At 37.0% G+C, this 19436-nt stretch overlaps 2 protein-coding genes and 3 non-coding genes across 5 annotated transcripts; 1 reads left to right on the top strand and 4 right to left on the bottom strand.

The window, feature by feature from the left end:
• Positions 1–133: 133 nt before the first annotated feature.
• LOC144434248 (kelch-like protein 10) lies at positions 134–3462 on the bottom strand. The gene is made up of 4 exons (XM_078122702.1): positions 2300–3462; positions 1272–1429; positions 282–885; positions 134–209 (listed from the first exon to the last, which is right to left on the bottom strand). Exons 1-4 carry the CDS (start codon positions 3460–3462, stop codon positions 134–136), a joined length of 2001 nt encoding a protein of 666 aa, XP_077978828.1.
• A 661-nt stretch (positions 3463–4123) lies between these two features.
• LOC144434247 (cation channel sperm-associated auxiliary subunit TMEM249-like) lies at positions 4124–8591 on the top strand. The gene is made up of 6 exons (XM_078122701.1): positions 4124–4247; positions 5572–5675; positions 6288–6471; positions 6900–6985; positions 7991–8095; positions 8559–8591. Exons 1-6 carry the CDS (start codon positions 4124–4126, stop codon positions 8589–8591), a joined length of 636 nt encoding a protein of 211 aa, XP_077978827.1.
• A 787-nt stretch (positions 8592–9378) lies between these two features.
• Positions 9379–9543, bottom strand: LOC144434729 (U1 spliceosomal RNA). Its single transcript, XR_013480847.1, has one exon. It is a non-coding gene; the product is annotated as a U1 spliceosomal RNA (small nuclear RNA).
• A 2023-nt stretch (positions 9544–11566) lies between these two features.
• LOC144434728 (U1 spliceosomal RNA) lies at positions 11567–11731 on the bottom strand. Its single transcript, XR_013480846.1, has one exon. It is a non-coding gene; the product is annotated as a U1 spliceosomal RNA (small nuclear RNA).
• Positions 11732–18561: 6830 nt separating this feature from the next.
• Positions 18562–18726, bottom strand: LOC144434727 (U1 spliceosomal RNA). The gene has a single exon (XR_013480845.1). It is a non-coding gene; the product is annotated as a U1 spliceosomal RNA (small nuclear RNA).
• Between the last annotated feature and the right edge of the window lie 710 nt (positions 18727–19436).

Raw genomic sequence — 19436 nt, 5'->3', positions numbered from 1 at the left:
TAAATTTATTAAGAATAAGCTTATCTGAATTTGTGTCCCATTCCTCGAAATGTGTTCAAACATATGACAATATTAGTTCTCTACGTACAATTCACAAAACATTTCGTTATCGTCTGCACGATTTCTTTCCCACCTAAACCAAATGCATCAGGGCGAAGTCACGGTTTCCTAAATGTCCATCATCGCTCGGACTCCTACTAGGAGGCCTTCTGTTATTGTGATCTCTAGTTGGTTCGTGTACCTCCTCCTCCTCCTCCTCCTCCTCCTCATCATCATCATCATCATCATCGTCGTCGTTGTTGTCATCACCACCTAGATCGTCACTATCCGACGACAAATTTATCAGCTGGTCATTGTTATTATTCTCGTTACTATCGCTGTTGTCTAGCACCATGGGAACGTCATTTTGGATTGGCATCGGAGTCGGTACCCGCTGGACAGCAACAGAAGTGACGGGGTTGGCCCCATGATCAGATGTTGGTGGTTCGTCTACAACAGGATCGCGCGGCCAGGCATACTCCTTTCGATTTGGCAAGCCATGCACAACACCACAGCTTAAGGCACTGCGGAAAACGTTCATGTCGGTTGCATCATACCATTCGTTCGTCTTTTCGTCAAAGCATTCAACATTGAAGATGGTCGTAACCCCGTTGAAGCCACCAATGACGAATAACATATCGTCGAGTAACGTGATCCCAAAGTTACTTCGATGGACGTACATGGTAGGAATAATACTCCATTGGTTTGTAATAGGGTTGTACCTCTCAGCTGTGTTGAGACGGGAAAGTCCGTTGAAGCCACCAACAGCATAGACACAACCCCGATACGCAGCAACCCCAACACCGCTCCGTCGACTTCTCATCAGCGGAAGGTCAGTCCAAACTCCTGTATGACATATAATATAAGTATTTTTGTTTTACAAACATTCTAAATTTTAATTGTCCTGTATCAAATTATCCTATCACATAATATGAGTCAATGTATGGAATTATACATGTCTGCGCATTGCATCCAAAATATAATATCTTTGTGAATTCAGAAACCAAACTTAAGTAGCATATATAATAGTGCTATTAAAATTGGATTTGTTTATAAAACTACAACCTTATCCACTAAGTATACAATTATGATGGAGTATCTAGACGAATTTGGATAAAAATTGGAAACACTGCTAGGCTAGGACCGAAAGTTTATTCTCGTCTTTGTGTTGAACAATTCAGGAACTCACTCACTCACTCACAATATACTGAGTCAGTACATTTGACTCTTACCTGTATCAGGATCATAATACTCGGCAGACTGCAGACATTCCTGGCCGTTAAATCCACCACATATATACACTTTATCGTCCAAACACGTACCACATGCATCACTACGGTGGTGATTCATCGGATTCAACAGACTCCATTGATTTGTCTCCGGTAGATACCTGCGTTTGAAATATGATGTACGCCCTCTATAAATATTCATATTATCAGTAGCTAAGTCATTCCCTCCAACATGGTACGTCCAAAATTAATGTATTAAAAAGAATGTATACACTGGGTTTATTTTATACTGCTTATTCATCTGCTTAATTTTGAATATTAGTTTTCCCGCATACAAGGACTTTTTGAATGAATAAGTAAAATGTGTATGGATGTTGTGGGTAAAACCTTGAAGACCACACTTTCAAGTATATATGTAGCCATGTTGTTGTGATGTCGTTGTGAGTCTAAAGTGTATATATATGAAATAGGGCGGTCAAAGTATCTTTTTTTCGATCTGTCACTGCATTTTTATTTCTTCCAGTCGGTCAGCCTTATTAATTAATCATTGATACACTCAATATAGTACTGGTCGACTCCGGAACATAGGGAAAAAATAAAGCAACAACAACAACAACAACAACAACAACAACAACAACAACAACAACAACAACAACAACAACAACAACAATCTCGACCATGTAAGGTGCGATTGCTCTTGTCTCAAACCCCAACCCCAGTTATTACAAATTGCCCAACCTATGTGTACAGACCGCTTTGAAGTACCTTAGCTCGCCCTCTAGTACGGAACATGCTTGAGACTTTTGTTTTTACAATTATGGGTCTTTTGGTAGTGTGCATTGACGTTAATAACAGACCCTACACGAAAAATTAATTACAATGCAGTTCTTTCTTAATTTTTCACGGTATCGCTAAAGTAGTAAAGGTTAGGTTAAACGATGGCTAGATTCATGGAGACGACCAAAAAAAAAAACATAAAGGCGTACCATTTGTAGCATATGACGTCATGTTTTGATATTAGCAATGTTTACCTTTCACATGATCTTGTTCTTGTATGACCGTCAAAGCCACCCATTGCATAGATGTATCCTTTGCACACTGCCACGCTAACATAACACCGACGTGTGTTCATGGGAGCAATTTCTTTCCAAACCTTTGTAACTGGATCAAAACTCCGACAACTGTTGAAGTATTCATTGCCGTCAAATCCACCAATGACGTATATTACTTTATCCAAGACCGCTACGCTGTGATATGCTCGGGGCGCCGAATCTGACGGCTCGACTATTTTCCACCGATCGGCCCGTGTGTCGTACGACTCTACAACATTCGTAGGATTTCCACCGCTCCAGCCGCCGATGGAAAACAAAATATCGTGTGGTATTCGTGGCCTTGCCAATGGGTTCTGTAAAGTGTGTTCGCTAACACTAAGGTCGTACAAAAACTTCATTGTTTCTATAACTAATGGTTTGCACTCATCACTGTCGCGAAGATAGGGGTGACATTTGACCTTACTGATGAAATATTCCGGGTTTATAATCCCCATACGAACCCTTGACAACATATGATATAAACACGATCTTCTGCTTTCAGGGTCGTAGTCAATCCATCGAATCACCGCCTCAAAGACCGTCTCTTCCAATTTAACATTTAAATCGTCATTGTTTATCAACTCGCATAGTTCATCGCACGGCATCTCCAGAAACTCTTCTTTGTTGTAATCGGATGTTACCTGGTCGAAATGTTCAAGAATATACATGTGTGAAGCGCCGTCTAAAGTCGGGATGTAATAGCTCCGGGCAAATTTTCTAATGCCAAGGCAGTTCTCTGGTGTCATTCTGTCTAAGATGAAATCCGAGCACCGCTCCACGATGCCAAGAACGTGAAACTGGTCAGCGGCTATAATCATATCTACGACGTTGTCTTCTGTGACTATGACTTCTCGAGTGTAAGCATATTCAATTATTTGGTCCATTATACGTGGTGCTACACCGGGGATTTTCACTGTTGGCGTAAGACTTTCGTTCATACCGTTCGTAAATAAGGCTCTGAAGTACGGACTACATGCCGATAAGATGTTCCGATGTGCTGGAAACTCATGATGATCTACTTCGATGACGACATCACACAACTGTCGATTTTGTCTTAGTTCCCTGAAAACATTACACGCAGCCACGCTTATTTTCTTTTCCATATTTTCCAGGAGTTGGTAAGACTTCATCGGCTTTCCTTCGTTTTTTTTCCTTCCTGGTTTCCCTTTACTTCGTAGATAACCAACTTCGATTCACGATACGGAAAAGGACCCAAACAACTTTGACTCCGGTGAATCCAAAATCACACGATTACGTCACGATAATAACATCAATTGTACTTCGTTTCTTGTAACGAGTCTGAGAGGGCGCCACTCACACAAAATCTAAAAGTGTTGACATATATCAAGTAAATTAGTCAGGGTCGTCTATGCATGTGGTCAAAGTTTCAGTATCAAAATAAATACAGCAAAAACGTTCTCTTCTAAAGTTCTGCAGAAACGAATTAGATTTTCGAGCGTCTTTAGTTCGATCTCAAAAGTTCTGTGACGTCACGCGCGCTTTTTGTAGTTTCGGAGTTCGTTCGTCGCTCGCGCCGCGCGACTGTTCGGTGTTCGATTCGGAAGGAACTATCTTCCTTTGCAAGTTCGAATATTCTCCACACATGTTTCGTTCACCTTTGTGCCATGACGTAATCCATAACACCAATGATTTTTTTCTAGATCATTCTAGTTTTTGAATGCAGCGCTAAAGAGCATAATTAAGTAACCCCCTGCAATGCAGTTCGTGTAATGATAGACTTCTATCACATTGTATACTTGTGTAATGGTCGTAGGTATTTTTGGGACGTGGAATTTACAAATTGCGGCACTCACTAAACCAGAGGCAATCTTCAAGAAGAAATTGGAAGATCATCATACCTACCCCTTCACAGAAATCAAACCAGGGTGTAAGTATCCTTTATATCGTTCGCTGAAATTGTAATATATTCACGACAAGTACACACATTTTAAGGAGCATACTAGGTTAGACATACGTAAATACTCTTTTGTGCATAGAAATGTAAATATTTGGAACAGTCTGTCACAGTCTGTGGTTTCAGCATCAACTGTTCAGTCCTTTGAGCGACGACTTGATAAACTCTGGGAGGAATCGTCTGTCACAGTCTGTGGTTTCAGCATCAACTGTTCAGTCCTTTGAGCGACGACTTGATAAACTCTGGGAGGAATCGTTACCATATAACTTTGATATTGACTCTCAACCACACACCTTTAATCAACACACACTCAACGCATTACATGGACAACGGCACGATCTGATTTTAGAGGCTGTTGAAAATAGCTTAGTATCAGAATTGACTTATATATCTATATTATCAAAGGCATGAAAGTCATTGTAGGAAAAGCAATAATTAACGCAACAAAGTATGGAAACAACATTCTCGCAAACCAGCGATGATATTATATTTCTTCCGCGACACTGCGAAATATCATTCTCACAAACCAGTCTCTGATACTGTGAAATATGTGCGTCTTTGACGTTGCTATAAAAAAAGCTGTGGTTTACGACAATGAGAAACAACCACTTGGAATCTCAGTACATATATTCGAGTGTAAAACTTACTGAGTGAAAATGTACACAGTCCAATAAAATTATAGCTAGCTAACGTTTCTGGACTAATCCTTCTATGAGATAAAGCCTTACACTACTGAAAGTATATAGGAAATCTATGATGCTATATGAGTACAGAATGGAATAAAGATTCGAGTCATGTTTGTTCCGACATTAGAAATCCGTCTCGTTGTACACTTCTCAATTACTTTGCAGTTTATTCATCGACCCGCTGACATCTCTCGTCCTTAAAGAGCGATTAAATATTTACTTTCATATAAGCCAGGGATAGACTGTAAAATACGTCGTGACTTTCCGCCCTCACCGGCCTCCTCTTCTCTCTGTCACGGCGTACCTTACAGACTAAGCCAGGGATTATCTGAAATATTCGTTGATGAATATAGACAGTTACGTTTAAAACTAACTTTGTTCGAGAATGCTTGAGTATCAAAAATATTGTAGTAATCTTTATTTTCAGTACTGGATGTTTACATTTCAAAAGAGATGTTAGATTGAATCCAGCATTTCCATGTATATAAGAACCATACATTGAAATGTACAGTTTTTTTTATCGGAATGATGATTGGTCTATCGAAATCGACTTTTTTATTTCAAGATAGATCTTACAGAGTCTGACTAATCTGATATTTTAACTTTTGCAGATTTTACATTTATAACTCGTTCGTCAAAGCTATGGAAGGCAGTCTTTGTCGTCGTTTCCATCCTCATTGGTATTCTAGGCTGGTATGTAGTAAACCCTCTGGATGTAAGTAGTGCGCCCTCTTGGAGAAATATTTGTGCCTTTGAAATAAAAACAACAACAACAACAACAACAACAACAACAACAACAACAACAACAACAACATACAAACGAATAGTACACATCTGTGTCGTTTTGAAACCTGAATCCACACCGTCAAGTAACCAAGCAGTTAGCGGTCATTGCAGTATGTTGTATATTATGAAATAATTCTAACAATATATATTAATGTCAGTGCAAAGGTTGGTCAAAGACATCAACAAATCCCTGATTTCAATCTACAAATTCATAATTTATAAATGCAAAATAATATAGCGTAGTGATCATTTCATTTCATTATTTGAAATATTCCTACTCACAGAGTCAAAAATAGGAATTTCATTATTTAAGTATGAACCCAGATGAATCATGTAGTTTTAGCTGGGGTTTATTAGGGTTTATTTGATCATACTGATCATGCGTATTACCAAAGGCAACATCCATGCAAAACGTTCCCTTTGCATCAACTGTCTGTCACTCTGTCTGTCTGTCTGTCTGTCTGTATGTCTGTCTGTCTGTCTGTCTGTCTGTCTGCCCTCCCTCTGACCATCTTAACCCTCTGGTTTTTTTTTACCGCAGCAAAATATCACTATCCTGCTTATCGTCGTCGGCAGCGCTTGTTACACCATTCTGAAATACAAAGATAAAAGAACAATAATAATTAATGCAAATGACGACGAATACGAATTCTACACAGCCAACTCGTTAGTATACAGGGGACATATCCATAATATATACATACGATTACGTGGACTAAAAGGAGGTGGGTAGTTAATACAACCGTCTTTTACAGAAATATAACAAAAAATACTGGTTACTATGAGTTACGTCATGTATGTATGACTTCACACACTTCTCATGACTCTGATGTGAACTTGGTCAATTGTCGTTAAAACTTCTAGCCCCTTTACGGCAGTGGTAAAATGCCCGCATTTCTGCGTTAAAACCTCTAGCCCCTTTACGGTAGTGGTAAAATGCACGTATTTCTGCGATGGTGGAAAGACGCTCTTGTTCACGAGTATGAATTAGTTTATAATAACCACATATTGTTATTTTTTAAACTCAAAGTTGTATGGTCTGTTCAAAATAATATCGTCCACCATTACAGAACATGCGTAAGACAGACACAACCTTCTTGTCGTTTAGTGACAACAAGTTCTGAATTATTTCATCATTATTTCAATTTGCTAGGCGGTGGCGATATGTATTTCACCATTGTACTCAATGGGTACCACGTGGAGGAACAGGAATTGAGTTCTACTGGTACAAATAGAGAGGTATGGTATATGATAAACATTGAGTTACCTTCATAGGGTTAGCGTTGTTGCATCACCTACACCCTAGACTCTCTCTCAGTCCTTGGAGCATCGCATCGCTAAGGGGAGACCATTTGATTTCTGGGGGGGGGTATGGAGGATTTTGAGAAGAAAAAAAATTTGTTTCCAGGTGAACCAGAAAATTTTTTTTGATCCTGTAATGGCTTGAGGAAAAAAAATTGTCATAACAGACAGAAGTGAAAAAAAAATTTGTCACAATGCACCAGAAATGAGCAAATTTGGAAACCTTATTCTCATGTATTCTTTGGCGGCGTGCTGCCATAGGCGACGCAAATGTTTTTAATACAAGTATAAATCCCTGTTTTTTCCAACACTTTTCCAGCACTCATTAAAGCATGCACTATATAGCTCTGCTTTAAACCCAAGTGCACACAAAGTTTTCCTTTCCTTTTCTGACCCAAGAAAACATATTTCAGGATTTTTGTTGCAATATCTCAATGAACCATTGTGACGTGGTATAGGTATGAACAACGCATTACAAACTTAATGACTAATTTAAATATAATTTGCACTGCTACTCCATTTGAAAAAAAAAATTGATGCAGGACTGACAGTAGAAAAAAAGTTGCTCCCATACCTACTTCCTCCATACCCCCCCCCAGAAATCAAATGGTTCTCCCCTAAAAGGGACTGTTTTGTATGTACCGATATCTACTGCATAATTGTACATGTACTGTGGACCCTCATCGTCGACTACATAGGGCTATCATTTGTTGACGTGTTACTGCGATGCCCCGTGCATCGTGCAATAATACGGAGTCACAATAACTCGTCAACAAAGATTAGCCCTATGTTGTGATTTACATTCTTTGATACAGATAAATTTGTTTTTATTTCCCTGTTATTCCTTGATTTTGAGAAAACTTTTTTTTTTCGCATACGTGAAGTTCTTGTCGACTTCGTCTTTGTATTATTATGTGATGTGGTTATATATGTTTATTTCAGAAACTCGAGAAGCTTGCGAAACTTCTGGCATCGAGATTAGGTATAAACTATTTCGATTTTAAAGATAAATCAACAAAACATATCCTTTCAAAGCTATTGAAATTAGTACGTGTGTGTGTGTGTGTGTGTGTGTGTGCGCGCGCGCATGTATGTATGTATGTATGTATGTATGTATGTATGTATGTATGTATGTATGTATGTATGTATGTGTGTATGTATGTATGTATGTATGTATGTGTGTGTGTGTGTGTGTATGTATGTATGTATGTATGTATGTATGTATGCATGCATGTATGTATGTACGTACGTACGTACGTACGTATGCCTGCCTGCCTGCCTGTCTGTCTGTCTGTCTGTCTGTCTGTCTGTCTGTCTGTCTGTCTGTCTGTCTGTCTATTTCAGACACGTCAACACATAGCAATATTTTTTCTTTAATTTCATTAGCACATATCATCAGACATCGATGTCCCTACGAGTCCAAACCTCAAAGTCTTTTATCGGGTTATACTGAATTCTCCGTCTAGGCATGACGTGAACACAAATCTAATTTACTATACTATCAACACAGGTCAACATGAAAGCAACTCAGTTCAATTATTGAAATACATCTTAGATTGACGTTATATGTATAAAAAACAAAACATAATTTCAAGCAGACATTTTGGACAATGGAAATAAAATATACTATAATACCTGTACTGTTTCGTAGTCGATTATATTTTTCTCTCTTGAGCAGTTTAGGTGATACACTTGTTGCCGTGGTAAAGGTATTGGTTATTTCCCAGCTACTACAACCGTAGTGAATTTGTGTGAAATTGGCACTAAATTAATCAATACCTGTGTTTGGATCTCATTAGCTGACCTGAAGGCCAGAACTGTTACATTAACTGCCAAACACTAGATAGGCACACTCTCTGATATTGTCAGGACCGAGGTCAGTATCTCCACAACATTATCCCTAATACCGTACCCAACTGTTCCCATTTTACTTCTGTGGGACCCACTCACTGTGACTTCTCCCCTCACATCACACCTGGCAATTACTTCACTACATGGTTGTAAGCAGCGATTTGATTGACATGGTCTGATATTACGATACCTAACCCCGTGTTACCTCCATTAGTCAGATCAGTGGATGTTTACACTTGCGGCATAATGCGTTAATTTGGGCAAATAGTGAATTTGTTCTAGCAAGCTTCTAATTAATGCAAAGCTGATAAACTCAGATAAGACAGTGATATCAGGTAGGAAATAGAAAGAAGTGAGAGGAAACAGTATTTAAAACTTTATTTGAAATATACAGAAAATAATATTAGAAATCCGGAAACAACAAAATTGATTATTTGTCCTTTTCCCTAGGGTTTAACTCTATTCTTTAGTTCAATTATCAGGGGATAGCGCGAACGCAGTCCCCCACTACCATAAATTATGCACCCGAGTCACCCACATTTGGGGTGATCGCAAGGGTCAACCTGCCCGGAGTGCAATGGACAAGCCTCGCCCTGGAGGAACCACCTTTATGATCATGGTTGACCTCTGTGCCAGGTAAGTATGCTTGTGTCATGGCTTATCAAGGAATAAGTACCACTGTTTTTGAAAAGTATAGGTGAGTGACACCATCGACGCCATGCTTCAGTATTGTACGAGGACAAATCCGATCATAATATTGCTTCACAGCAAAAGAAACTAAATTTAAAAAAAAATTAAGAATACATATATGGACGCATATAGGTAAATGTTGGAAACTCAGTATAAGAGTTTTCATACAAATTGTAACATTTTGCACAGAATATTTAAATTAGGTCAAGCAAATATTTGAATATCAAAGGTACAGGAAAATGCGCCCGCTATTAGAATATATATTTTTTTCTATATTATGAGTAGTGTATTGTTCGTCTCACTTTACTATAAAACGATCACAGCTGAAAAAGCAAACCTGAAACAAAGCATTTTATCGCCTGGTTGCACAAAACAATCACGAGTATTGTAAACATAGCTACATTTCAAGTTTCATCATGTGTTTCATCGTGAATGATAGCAGATTGATACAGTGTATCTGATTTGTTGAATGTCTAGGGTACTTTGGTTACAATGTTAGTAATATCAGCATATTCAGCAAAGTAAACTTTGTTACATATTGTAAACGATGTGGCAACAATCCGTACCGTCAGATAATCAGCAGGAAGTGCAAATTTTACAGGAAATGTAGCAACATTGGGTAGCAATATTGGTGAGATCTTGTTGCGCCAGATGATAAAAGATTTTATGTTCAACTTGCACAAGATGACGGTTATGTTTCAGGTTTTCTGGTTTCAATTGTATTGTTATAAGCTTGCCCTTCAATAAAATAGTACACTTCACGCACCAGAGTATTTTGTTTATGTAAGACAATTTAAACAAAAGCCGTATATATCCTCAGTGCAGTTTTCAGAGTAATAGGAAAACCTTAGTAATTAATACATAAATAGTAGCAGATGGATTACAAAGCTGTATGACGTTGCAGGATGGCGTTGCTAATTTTTTTCTAAAGTTGGCTGTGCAAACCGTTACAAACATTTTACACGTGTATTACTCTTTTTTGTAATTGATTAACTTAAAGTTACTAGCCACTAACGGAGTGTCAGGATAGCGATAGTAGTGATAAGTTTCAATTAATTCACTACATGGTTGTCAGCAGCGATTCGATTGACATGGTCTGATATTACGGTACCTAACCTTACATTAACCCCCCCCCCCTAACCATAGCCGTAACTGATGTGACAATTGTGCGATGCCAAATTCCCTTTAAGAAATGAAAACTAGACAATATAATAAGTCAAAGTAAAATATGGCCCTCCCCTTATCCCATTTTCTAACATGTTGCCCTCTCCGAGAACCGATTTGTAAAAAGTGACCCCCTTAATTCCTCGGCCCTCTCCTCCCCCTTGGTGGTGAATTATATGTGCATTCCTTTGACTGGTGGTGCCTATACTCTGCATAGCCACCTGTACCTGTTTGATACTTTAGCCATCTCATGAATATTCTTGGTTTGTGCCTTCGCGGCAGTTCATAATAATGTAAGTAATCAGCAAGTGTCCCTGGAGACTACACTTGCCCACGTTGCCGTTGCATTGGTGAAATAGCTCTATTTCCATGACAACGTCTTGGGTCAAAGTCCGAGCATGGTTGTAGCCATGTGTACAGCACAGTAGTGTGAATGCATTGAATTCTTTGGATCCGAATGTGAATTCAAAAAGTAAAATCAGTCAATACCTGGCCTGTCCCTGTGTTTTGTACCAACCGATTATTTCGCCCTCGAACTATCTCCCCTTATACCCCTCCCCATGATCTGTACAAGTATGTGCAGTGCAATATTGTACACAGTGCCGATGCAATCATGTAGATAATACACTATAGAAACAAAGGGTTGAGAAGTAGTGTAAGTGAAAATAATTAGTGTAACTCATGAATTTCCTGCAGGTATAGCAGCATTCCCATAAATGTATGAAATCGTGTGCAAGATTGCACAATGCTTTACAAGACTATGTCGCCCACAACATAGGATATTTGTTTAAATCTTTTCTTTAGTTCAATTATCAGGGGATAGCGCGAACGCAGTCCCCCACTACCATAAATTATGCACCCGAGTCACCCACATTTGGGGTGATCGCAAGGGTCAACCTGCCCGGAGTGCAATGGACAAGCCTCGCCCTGGAGGAACCACCTTTATGATCATGGTTGACCTCTGTGCCAGGTAAGTATGCCTATGAATTGGCTTATCAAGGAATAAGTACCACTGTTTATGAAAAGTATAGGTGAGTGACAACATCGACGCCACGCTTCAGTATTGTAAGAGGACAAATCCGATCATAATATTGCTTCACAGCACAGGAAACTACATTTTTAAAATATGAATTATTTTAAGAATACATATATGGACGTATATAGGTAAATGTTGGAAACTAAGTAGAGTTTTCATACAAATTCTAACATTTTGCACGGAATATTTAAATTAGTCAAGCAAATATTTGCATATCAAAGGTACAGGAAAATGCGCCCGCCATTGGAATATATATTTTTTCTATATTATGAGTAGTGTATTGTTCGTCTCGCTTTACTATAAAACGATCACAGCTGAAAAAGCAAACCTGAAACAAAGCATTTTACCGCCTGGTTGCACAAAACAATCACGAGTATTGTAAACATGGCTACATTTCAAGTTTCATCATGTGTTTCATCGTCGAGGAGTCGAGTCTACAGTGGTGCAATTCTACAGTCAAAGCTGTACGCTGATTGGCTGGGTGTCTACAGAGTCTACAGTCAGTCTACAGAGTCTACAGTCGGAGCCAATCAGATGTCGTGTTTGCGTACACACCCCCTTGTTTATCCGCCATTTTGTCAGCTCACGCAATCAAGTTTGTTATTCCATGGATGTATCTCACTAATACATCCATGGTTATTCAGACGACTTCTCTTGTTTTTAATGATGTCTTCCCACTTGCTACCTAAACTGAGACTTGTGAATGAAGGGGCACCGCCAGATCGGCAACAATGTGTGGTGAAGGCGAGTATTGCTGCGAAGAAAGCCAAATTTAGCCCTCCAAACTCGGACAGCGCTACAGTCAGCGGAGCAATTCATGGTCGGATGCGGGGTAGCGAGACCCAGTCGAACGGAGATCTTGGGACAGCTTGTTTTACCTTTGGTTAATACAAGTATTCCAGGTTCTGTTGGATGTTGGAGAATTATGTTGGCTATGTGGTTTAGTAAGTACTTGTTTGAATTTATCGTAAATTGGACATACTATGATGAAGATGAAGAGATTCAAACTCTATATTACTGAAAAAATCAACCAGGTAAAAATATTTCAATTTATAGCAATAAACTGTCCTACAGACCATGTTTTAAAATATAATAACAGTCTGGTCCTTAATACCTTGTTGCTAACTTCAATCTAGTATTTAATCCACTCATAATCATATTCTACTACTGTGTTTTCAATTTTATTACAAGATTAAACAATTAACCTGTATTATATCCAACGTTAAATATTTTCAGTCAATCCTGATACGAAGCCTGCTGACACATTCAATCCAGTAGATTTTGATAGAACGTGGAACGATGATTCAGATTTTTTTATTGGCATTGAAGAATATTGAGAAAAATACTGACTCAGACAACACAGAAACAGGTTGGTTGTGTAGTTCTATTTATAATAATCAGCATTTTAGATAGTCTGAGAGACTGGCCATTACTGGTGCTCTCCGCTGTCAGCCAATAGCAGAGGGCACCAACAAGGGCATGTCTCTCAGACAATATTATGGAGTCATTTTAAAAAATACTGTATGGTAGTGAAATTCATTTATATCTACTGTTGGAATTATATTATTTTTTTCAATATGTTTCTCTTGTTATCATTTTAGCATATGAAAAACATGGTGAAGCTTAGGTGAGTATTATATGTACATGGTATGTATATAATATGGCATTGTATACACTAGATGTGGTGTGCACTTTTACTGGTAATGCTATTCTCCTATTATGTGTGCTGGTGATTGTTTATCTTAGTGATAGCTAAAATTTAATTTGTAATAGACAAATATTGTGCATAAAACTATCTCTATAATACTACTACTGTGAACTATGTATGGTTTATTAGTCTAAGAGTGCACTGCTTGCTATCTCTACACACTCTGCTATCTAGGTTTCCTTTTCTATTAGCACTGTAAGTACTCCTGGGTAAAGTAACAAACAGAACAGTGATCTGCACCCAGCTTGCTTCTTAGATACTGCAAAATAGCACTAAAATATTGAAAATGATATTGGCTATTCTGGTGCATAAATAAAACTATTTGAATTCATGTTAAAGTATCCAAATATAATATTACTATACTATTATTTAGATGTTATTAACCTATATCATCTGTTCATGCAATAATAATGTGTGTGATGTTTTCATTGTATCACACATATCATTAGATGAGTGACACCACACAAAAACACTAAATTAAATGTGATTTCTTTTTACAACAAACAGCTGATATGGGTTAATAACCAGTTTACAATATACCCATGCCTAAGATATGGAACAAAGTTGCAACTTTTCCCCTTAAATGCTATAAATCAAATTGCATGTGCATTGATACATAATGATTAGCCCTTATTTTGGTGTGAGGCCATACATTCATGAATCATGCATGAGTGATGAATCACATGTGCATTTTGACTTGTGTGCATACATGTGTGATTAAGTATGCAAGTACTACCAAAACAATGGTGTTAAATTAAATGTGCATGTCATGATGTTTATGTCCCATATTTAATTGTGATATTATGTTAAATGTCATCTGAGGTGGAGTGATATGGCATGGGCATATGATAAGATATGAATTCAAATATATTACAGCTATATTCATAACTTTTAATATGTTATGAATACAGATATGATGAACCTGTATCTATAACTTTAGTATTGGTGGTGTATATTGGTGCTATGCAACAATCATGTATGCATGAGTATTATATGTTTTTTCCTTGTATCGCTCTGTGACGTCTTATACTTCAGTTACCCTGAAATCTGAAATCAGATATTTGATTCAGAATTTGTTATTATCAGATGAGGTTAGGAGATAAACAAAGCTTGTGTCAGTGATGATAAAAACAGTATGTAATATGTATCTTGTCTATTATAATCTCATTTAGTGAATGAGCCAACACAGGATTTATCACTGGAATAAGTCAAACCAACTCAATCTGGGATGAATAATCTTGGAAGTGATGTGGCAACTGGTTTACAACAAACCTCTGATGCTCCCAGTAACCAGGTATTTTATGTCTATGTTACTAAATCCATACAGTTATTTAAATTATACAATACCAACAATTAATTCCAAAATAAATAAATGAATAAATAAAATGACTAATTATGCTGTTATTAAAATATTTTTATTGAAGACTTTGGATTCTGCACCCACATCTGATGTTGCCAGTGAGCCAAGAGTAGACAGTCCACAACCTGTTAGTAAAGCTTCTCCTCCATGGATAACACAGGTGATTTGTCACATCTTATTTATTTTTTACAGAGAAAATGCCTTTCTTGAATCTTGAATGTCATTTAATTATCAATCATAGAGTTACTCAAAGGAGAATAAAAATAAAATGTTTGCATTTTACTTCAAATTCCATCAAAACTGTATCTTTCGTAGTGTTTTGGGAGATGTAATTCATAAGGATATCAATAATATACAATTTGGACAAAAAATCGATATACATGTAAATAAATTCATATTTGTTAATGTTTTGATATTCACATTGCTACCCTACCAAGGAACAAGAAACTTTGCAGGTTGACTCTGCATCTAATTAACAGCCAAGTGTCTCTATGCTTCGTCATGTCAAGTCAAAATCAATGGTGAGTATTACAATTTTGTTATAATTTAATGCTTTTTTTCATAAATATACAGACTTGTTTCTAACATATCTGTAGTTTAATATGTATGATATATTTCATGATGGCACACTAGTACCCAGTATGTTTCTGTCCCTGATGTAACGTTAGATTGTATCGTAACTACTGTTAATTATGTATGAATGGTTTATATATGATACTGTTTGGATACAAATTAATTTCTATTTATCAAGGTTACTTTCTTTTGTAACAAAGATATTATTATTATCATTTAGAGTTAGTCTTTGATTTTAGTTTATTAATTCACATCATAAATTAATTGACACCTAAATATATCATTTTCATTTTATCAAAAACAGGAGGATGTTTGCAGTTCAAATCCAGTGCCTTGGTTTGAAAAAGTTGAAACTCTAAGCAAACTGCTGGCCGAAGTTTCTAAAGATGAAGGCAAATTTCTGTTGAGTACCAACAAAAGAACAGAGATCTTGCAGGCCTGGAATGCCCTTGAGGACTATGACAAACAGCCTCAACAATTCAACACCGCATACAAGGCACACTGGGGAAATACACTTTATGGCAGAACAAAGAGGGATGATGTACTTGAAGCAGGACTCGTACAGAGGCGGAGATTGATGAATCGCTACACCCCTGCACAAAAAATCAGTGCCCTGTACAACCGTCTAATGTACTGTGTTGTAAAACATATTTGGTTGTTGTCACCAGCACGTGCGAATAGTACATCACCTGCAAAATTGTCAATAACTCAAGCGTATGAACATATGCAACATCGTGTGCTAGTTGAAGACCCCATCCTGAGTAAATTAGGCATACCTCTGCCTAAAATAAATGCTAAGTGTGTCAGGGACTTCATTCGCAGACAGGAGAGGATGATAAGCCTGAACACTGCGGTATCATCTTCACAAATAGTTCGACGTTTGGAGAGCATCTCTCATGAACAGATGGCACATGCTGAACGCCTACCAAACAAACTGCGACAGCCAAATTGGACACCAATGTCCTACTACAATAAACCCAGTATGGCAGGAACAAAAACACTTAAAAGTGTGACCCCAACAGCAACATCAGCTGAAATGATGATGGATATGTCAATCATGCCAACTCAGACCAGACCAGACCATATGCCACATCAGTCATATATGGCTACTGCTAATGAAGCTTCAAATGAAGAATACTGGGCACGGTCAACATCGTACAAACGCAAATTACGCGAAGAATTAATTAGTACACCAGCACGTAAAGTTTCTAGAATTTCCAATTTCCCATTGTGCACACTTTGTGGTAAAAAGGCACAAGGCCATAAGAATATAGAAAAAAGTGTAGGTGTGAAGAGTATAAAAGATCGACTTCAAAGGGTCTGACTGACCAGACCTTTAACAGTTTTGACCATTTTATAGCAACAGTAGATGAATTGTTGAAAGGATAGAGCCATCAGAATAAGTAGCATATAAAATTTTTCATGTGTTATATTTCCAGTTTTAAAATTGACAGTCCTTGTATTGTACAATATGTATGTTGTATCATACATGTGTTTTGTTTGTAATTATACCGGTATATGCATTTGTCAGGATTCGATGATGTAAAAGTATTATAATAAAAGGTGCGACAGTAAGCATGAGAAAGAGAAATAGCCAGACAAAATATTTTGGGCATATTTCATGATTTCCATGGAGGAAGGCAACAAGTATTTTAATTTTAGATTTTTTGTGTGCAAAATTTAGGTGTGCATTTTTGAAGATCATATTGGAAAGATATATTTTTCTTTACCCTTGTCATATAGATTATGATTAGTCACACTTAGTATACTGAGTCAGATGTAACTTGAAACCAAGTGTACCAAACAGAAAGACATTACTTTTGATAACAGTTTAATTTTTTTTTATTGATAACTTTTTACAGAAAGGTACATAAGAGATGTGAAACAAGTATATGCACATATTTTGTTACCCACACAATGTGCATGATACTCAAGTGAGAAGTAAAATGTAAAAGTGACTTTAATTAAACTTTTTATAAGTCAATGTACATGTATAAATTTACTATGTATACAGTTTTTTATATAAAGAGGCACAATATACTCAGGTGAGAGTCATCACATGTAAAACACTTTAGTTTTAACATTTTTGAAGTCAGTTTAAACTGTTGTTTGATATTTATTGGGTATACATATTATTTACAAAGATGTACAATGTACTCAGGTGAGACTCATTTGCAAAACAGTGTATTTGAGTTTTGTTGAAGTTAATTATTATAAAACTATGTTGTTTACATTGACTGCTTAAACACAATACTCAGGTGAGAGACACTCACTGTGTATGTATGTAAAACAGTATGTATGACTTTTTACAAGTCAATATATCTGAAACCATGATGCTTACATTTATTGTTATTGTTATAAAGATTTACATGGTGCTCAAGTGAAACTCATGTTTAATTAAGTGAACAAATTATATGTTGGTCTGCAACAGATATAAAGTGACTATACTCTATAATAAAATATATTTTGACTTTAATATCAATGTTATGTGTTTGGGTTTATGGATATGTATGTATGTGTGTGTGTATGTATGTATGTCTGTCTGTATGTATGTATGTATGTATTTATGTATTTATGTATGTATGTATGTATGTATGTATGTATATATGTATGTATGTATGTATGTATTTATGTATGTATGTATGTATGTATGTATGTTTTCACCTGTTCATGTTTTGTGTGAGTTTTTATGGATTAAACATAACATGGAAGGTATGGCTGACATTCAGTGATGTGAACATTACAACAACAAAAATTAATGAATATTAAAATACTGTCGTGGTATTTTCTTGAAGGAATATAATACAAAATAAGATGTCTTAGTTGTGATATACATAAAATTAGATTATTTCCCAATACCTTTTAGCAATTTAAACTATTTTTAAAGTTAAACAAGGTAAATAAATGAAAGGCCACACATTTCCATTTATTTAGTCAAAGGAATTATAGAAAAAATCAAAAGAAACCATAACAAAGTTAATTTAATAGTTTATTGCAACATTTAGTTCCACGTAAGTCAATGTGCGCATGTCTGTTCAACCCCTACGCGTTTATCACCGTACGGTTCCTCAAGTCTACTGTGAAATTGCACTTCGCTTCGACTGTTTAACTCTTTTCTTTAGTTCAATTATCAGGGGATAGCGCGAACGCAGTCCCCCACTACCATAAATTATGCACCCGAGTCACCCACATTTGGGGTGATCGCAAGGGTCAACCTGCCCGGAGTGCAATGGACAAGCCTCGCCCTGGAGGAACCACCTTTATGATCATGGTTGACCTCTGTGCCAGGTAAGTATGCCTGTGACATGGCTTATCAAGGAATAAGTACCACTGTTTTTGAAAAGTATAGGTGAGTGACAACATCGATGCCACACTCCAGTATTGTACGAGGACAAATCCGATCATAATATTGCTTCACAGCAAAAGAAACTAAATTTTAAAAAAATTTAAGAATACATATATGGACGCATATAGGTAAATGTTGGAAACTCAGTATAAGAGTTTTCATACAAATTCTAACATTTTGCACAGAATATTTAAATTAGGTCAAGCAAATATTTGCATATCGAAGGTACAGGAAAATGCGCCCGCTATTGGAATATATATTTTTTCTATATTATAAGTGTATTGTTCGTCTCACTTTACTATAAAACGATCACAGCTGAAAAATCAAACCTGAAACAAAGCATTTTATCGCCTGGTTTGACAAAACAATCCCGAGTATATATAAACATAGCTACATTTCAAGTTTCATCGTGTATATTGATACAGTGTATCTGATTTGTTGAATGACTAGGGTACTTTGGTTAACACAATCAACATGGAGGATTTCGCGTGTAATATTAATAACCGTCGATTTGTTGTCAAAGTTATCCGTCAAAGCGAGGGCTGCTAGAGCTCAACTACGGTGGACGAGAAGGACATTTCCGCGCTCTCAATGATTGGGCGTTCAAAGCAATTTCCGCGCTCTCAATGACTGGGCGTTCAAAGCAATTTCAGCGCTCTC

This window comes from Glandiceps talaboti, chromosome 4 (genome assembly GCF_964340395.1).
Source record: "Glandiceps talaboti chromosome 4, keGlaTala1.1, whole genome shotgun sequence".
Classification (NCBI taxonomy): domain Eukaryota; kingdom Metazoa; phylum Hemichordata; class Enteropneusta; family Spengelidae; genus Glandiceps; species Glandiceps talaboti.
Note: the sequence above shows the minus strand (reverse complement) of the source record. Positions and strands in the feature narration are given on the sequence as shown.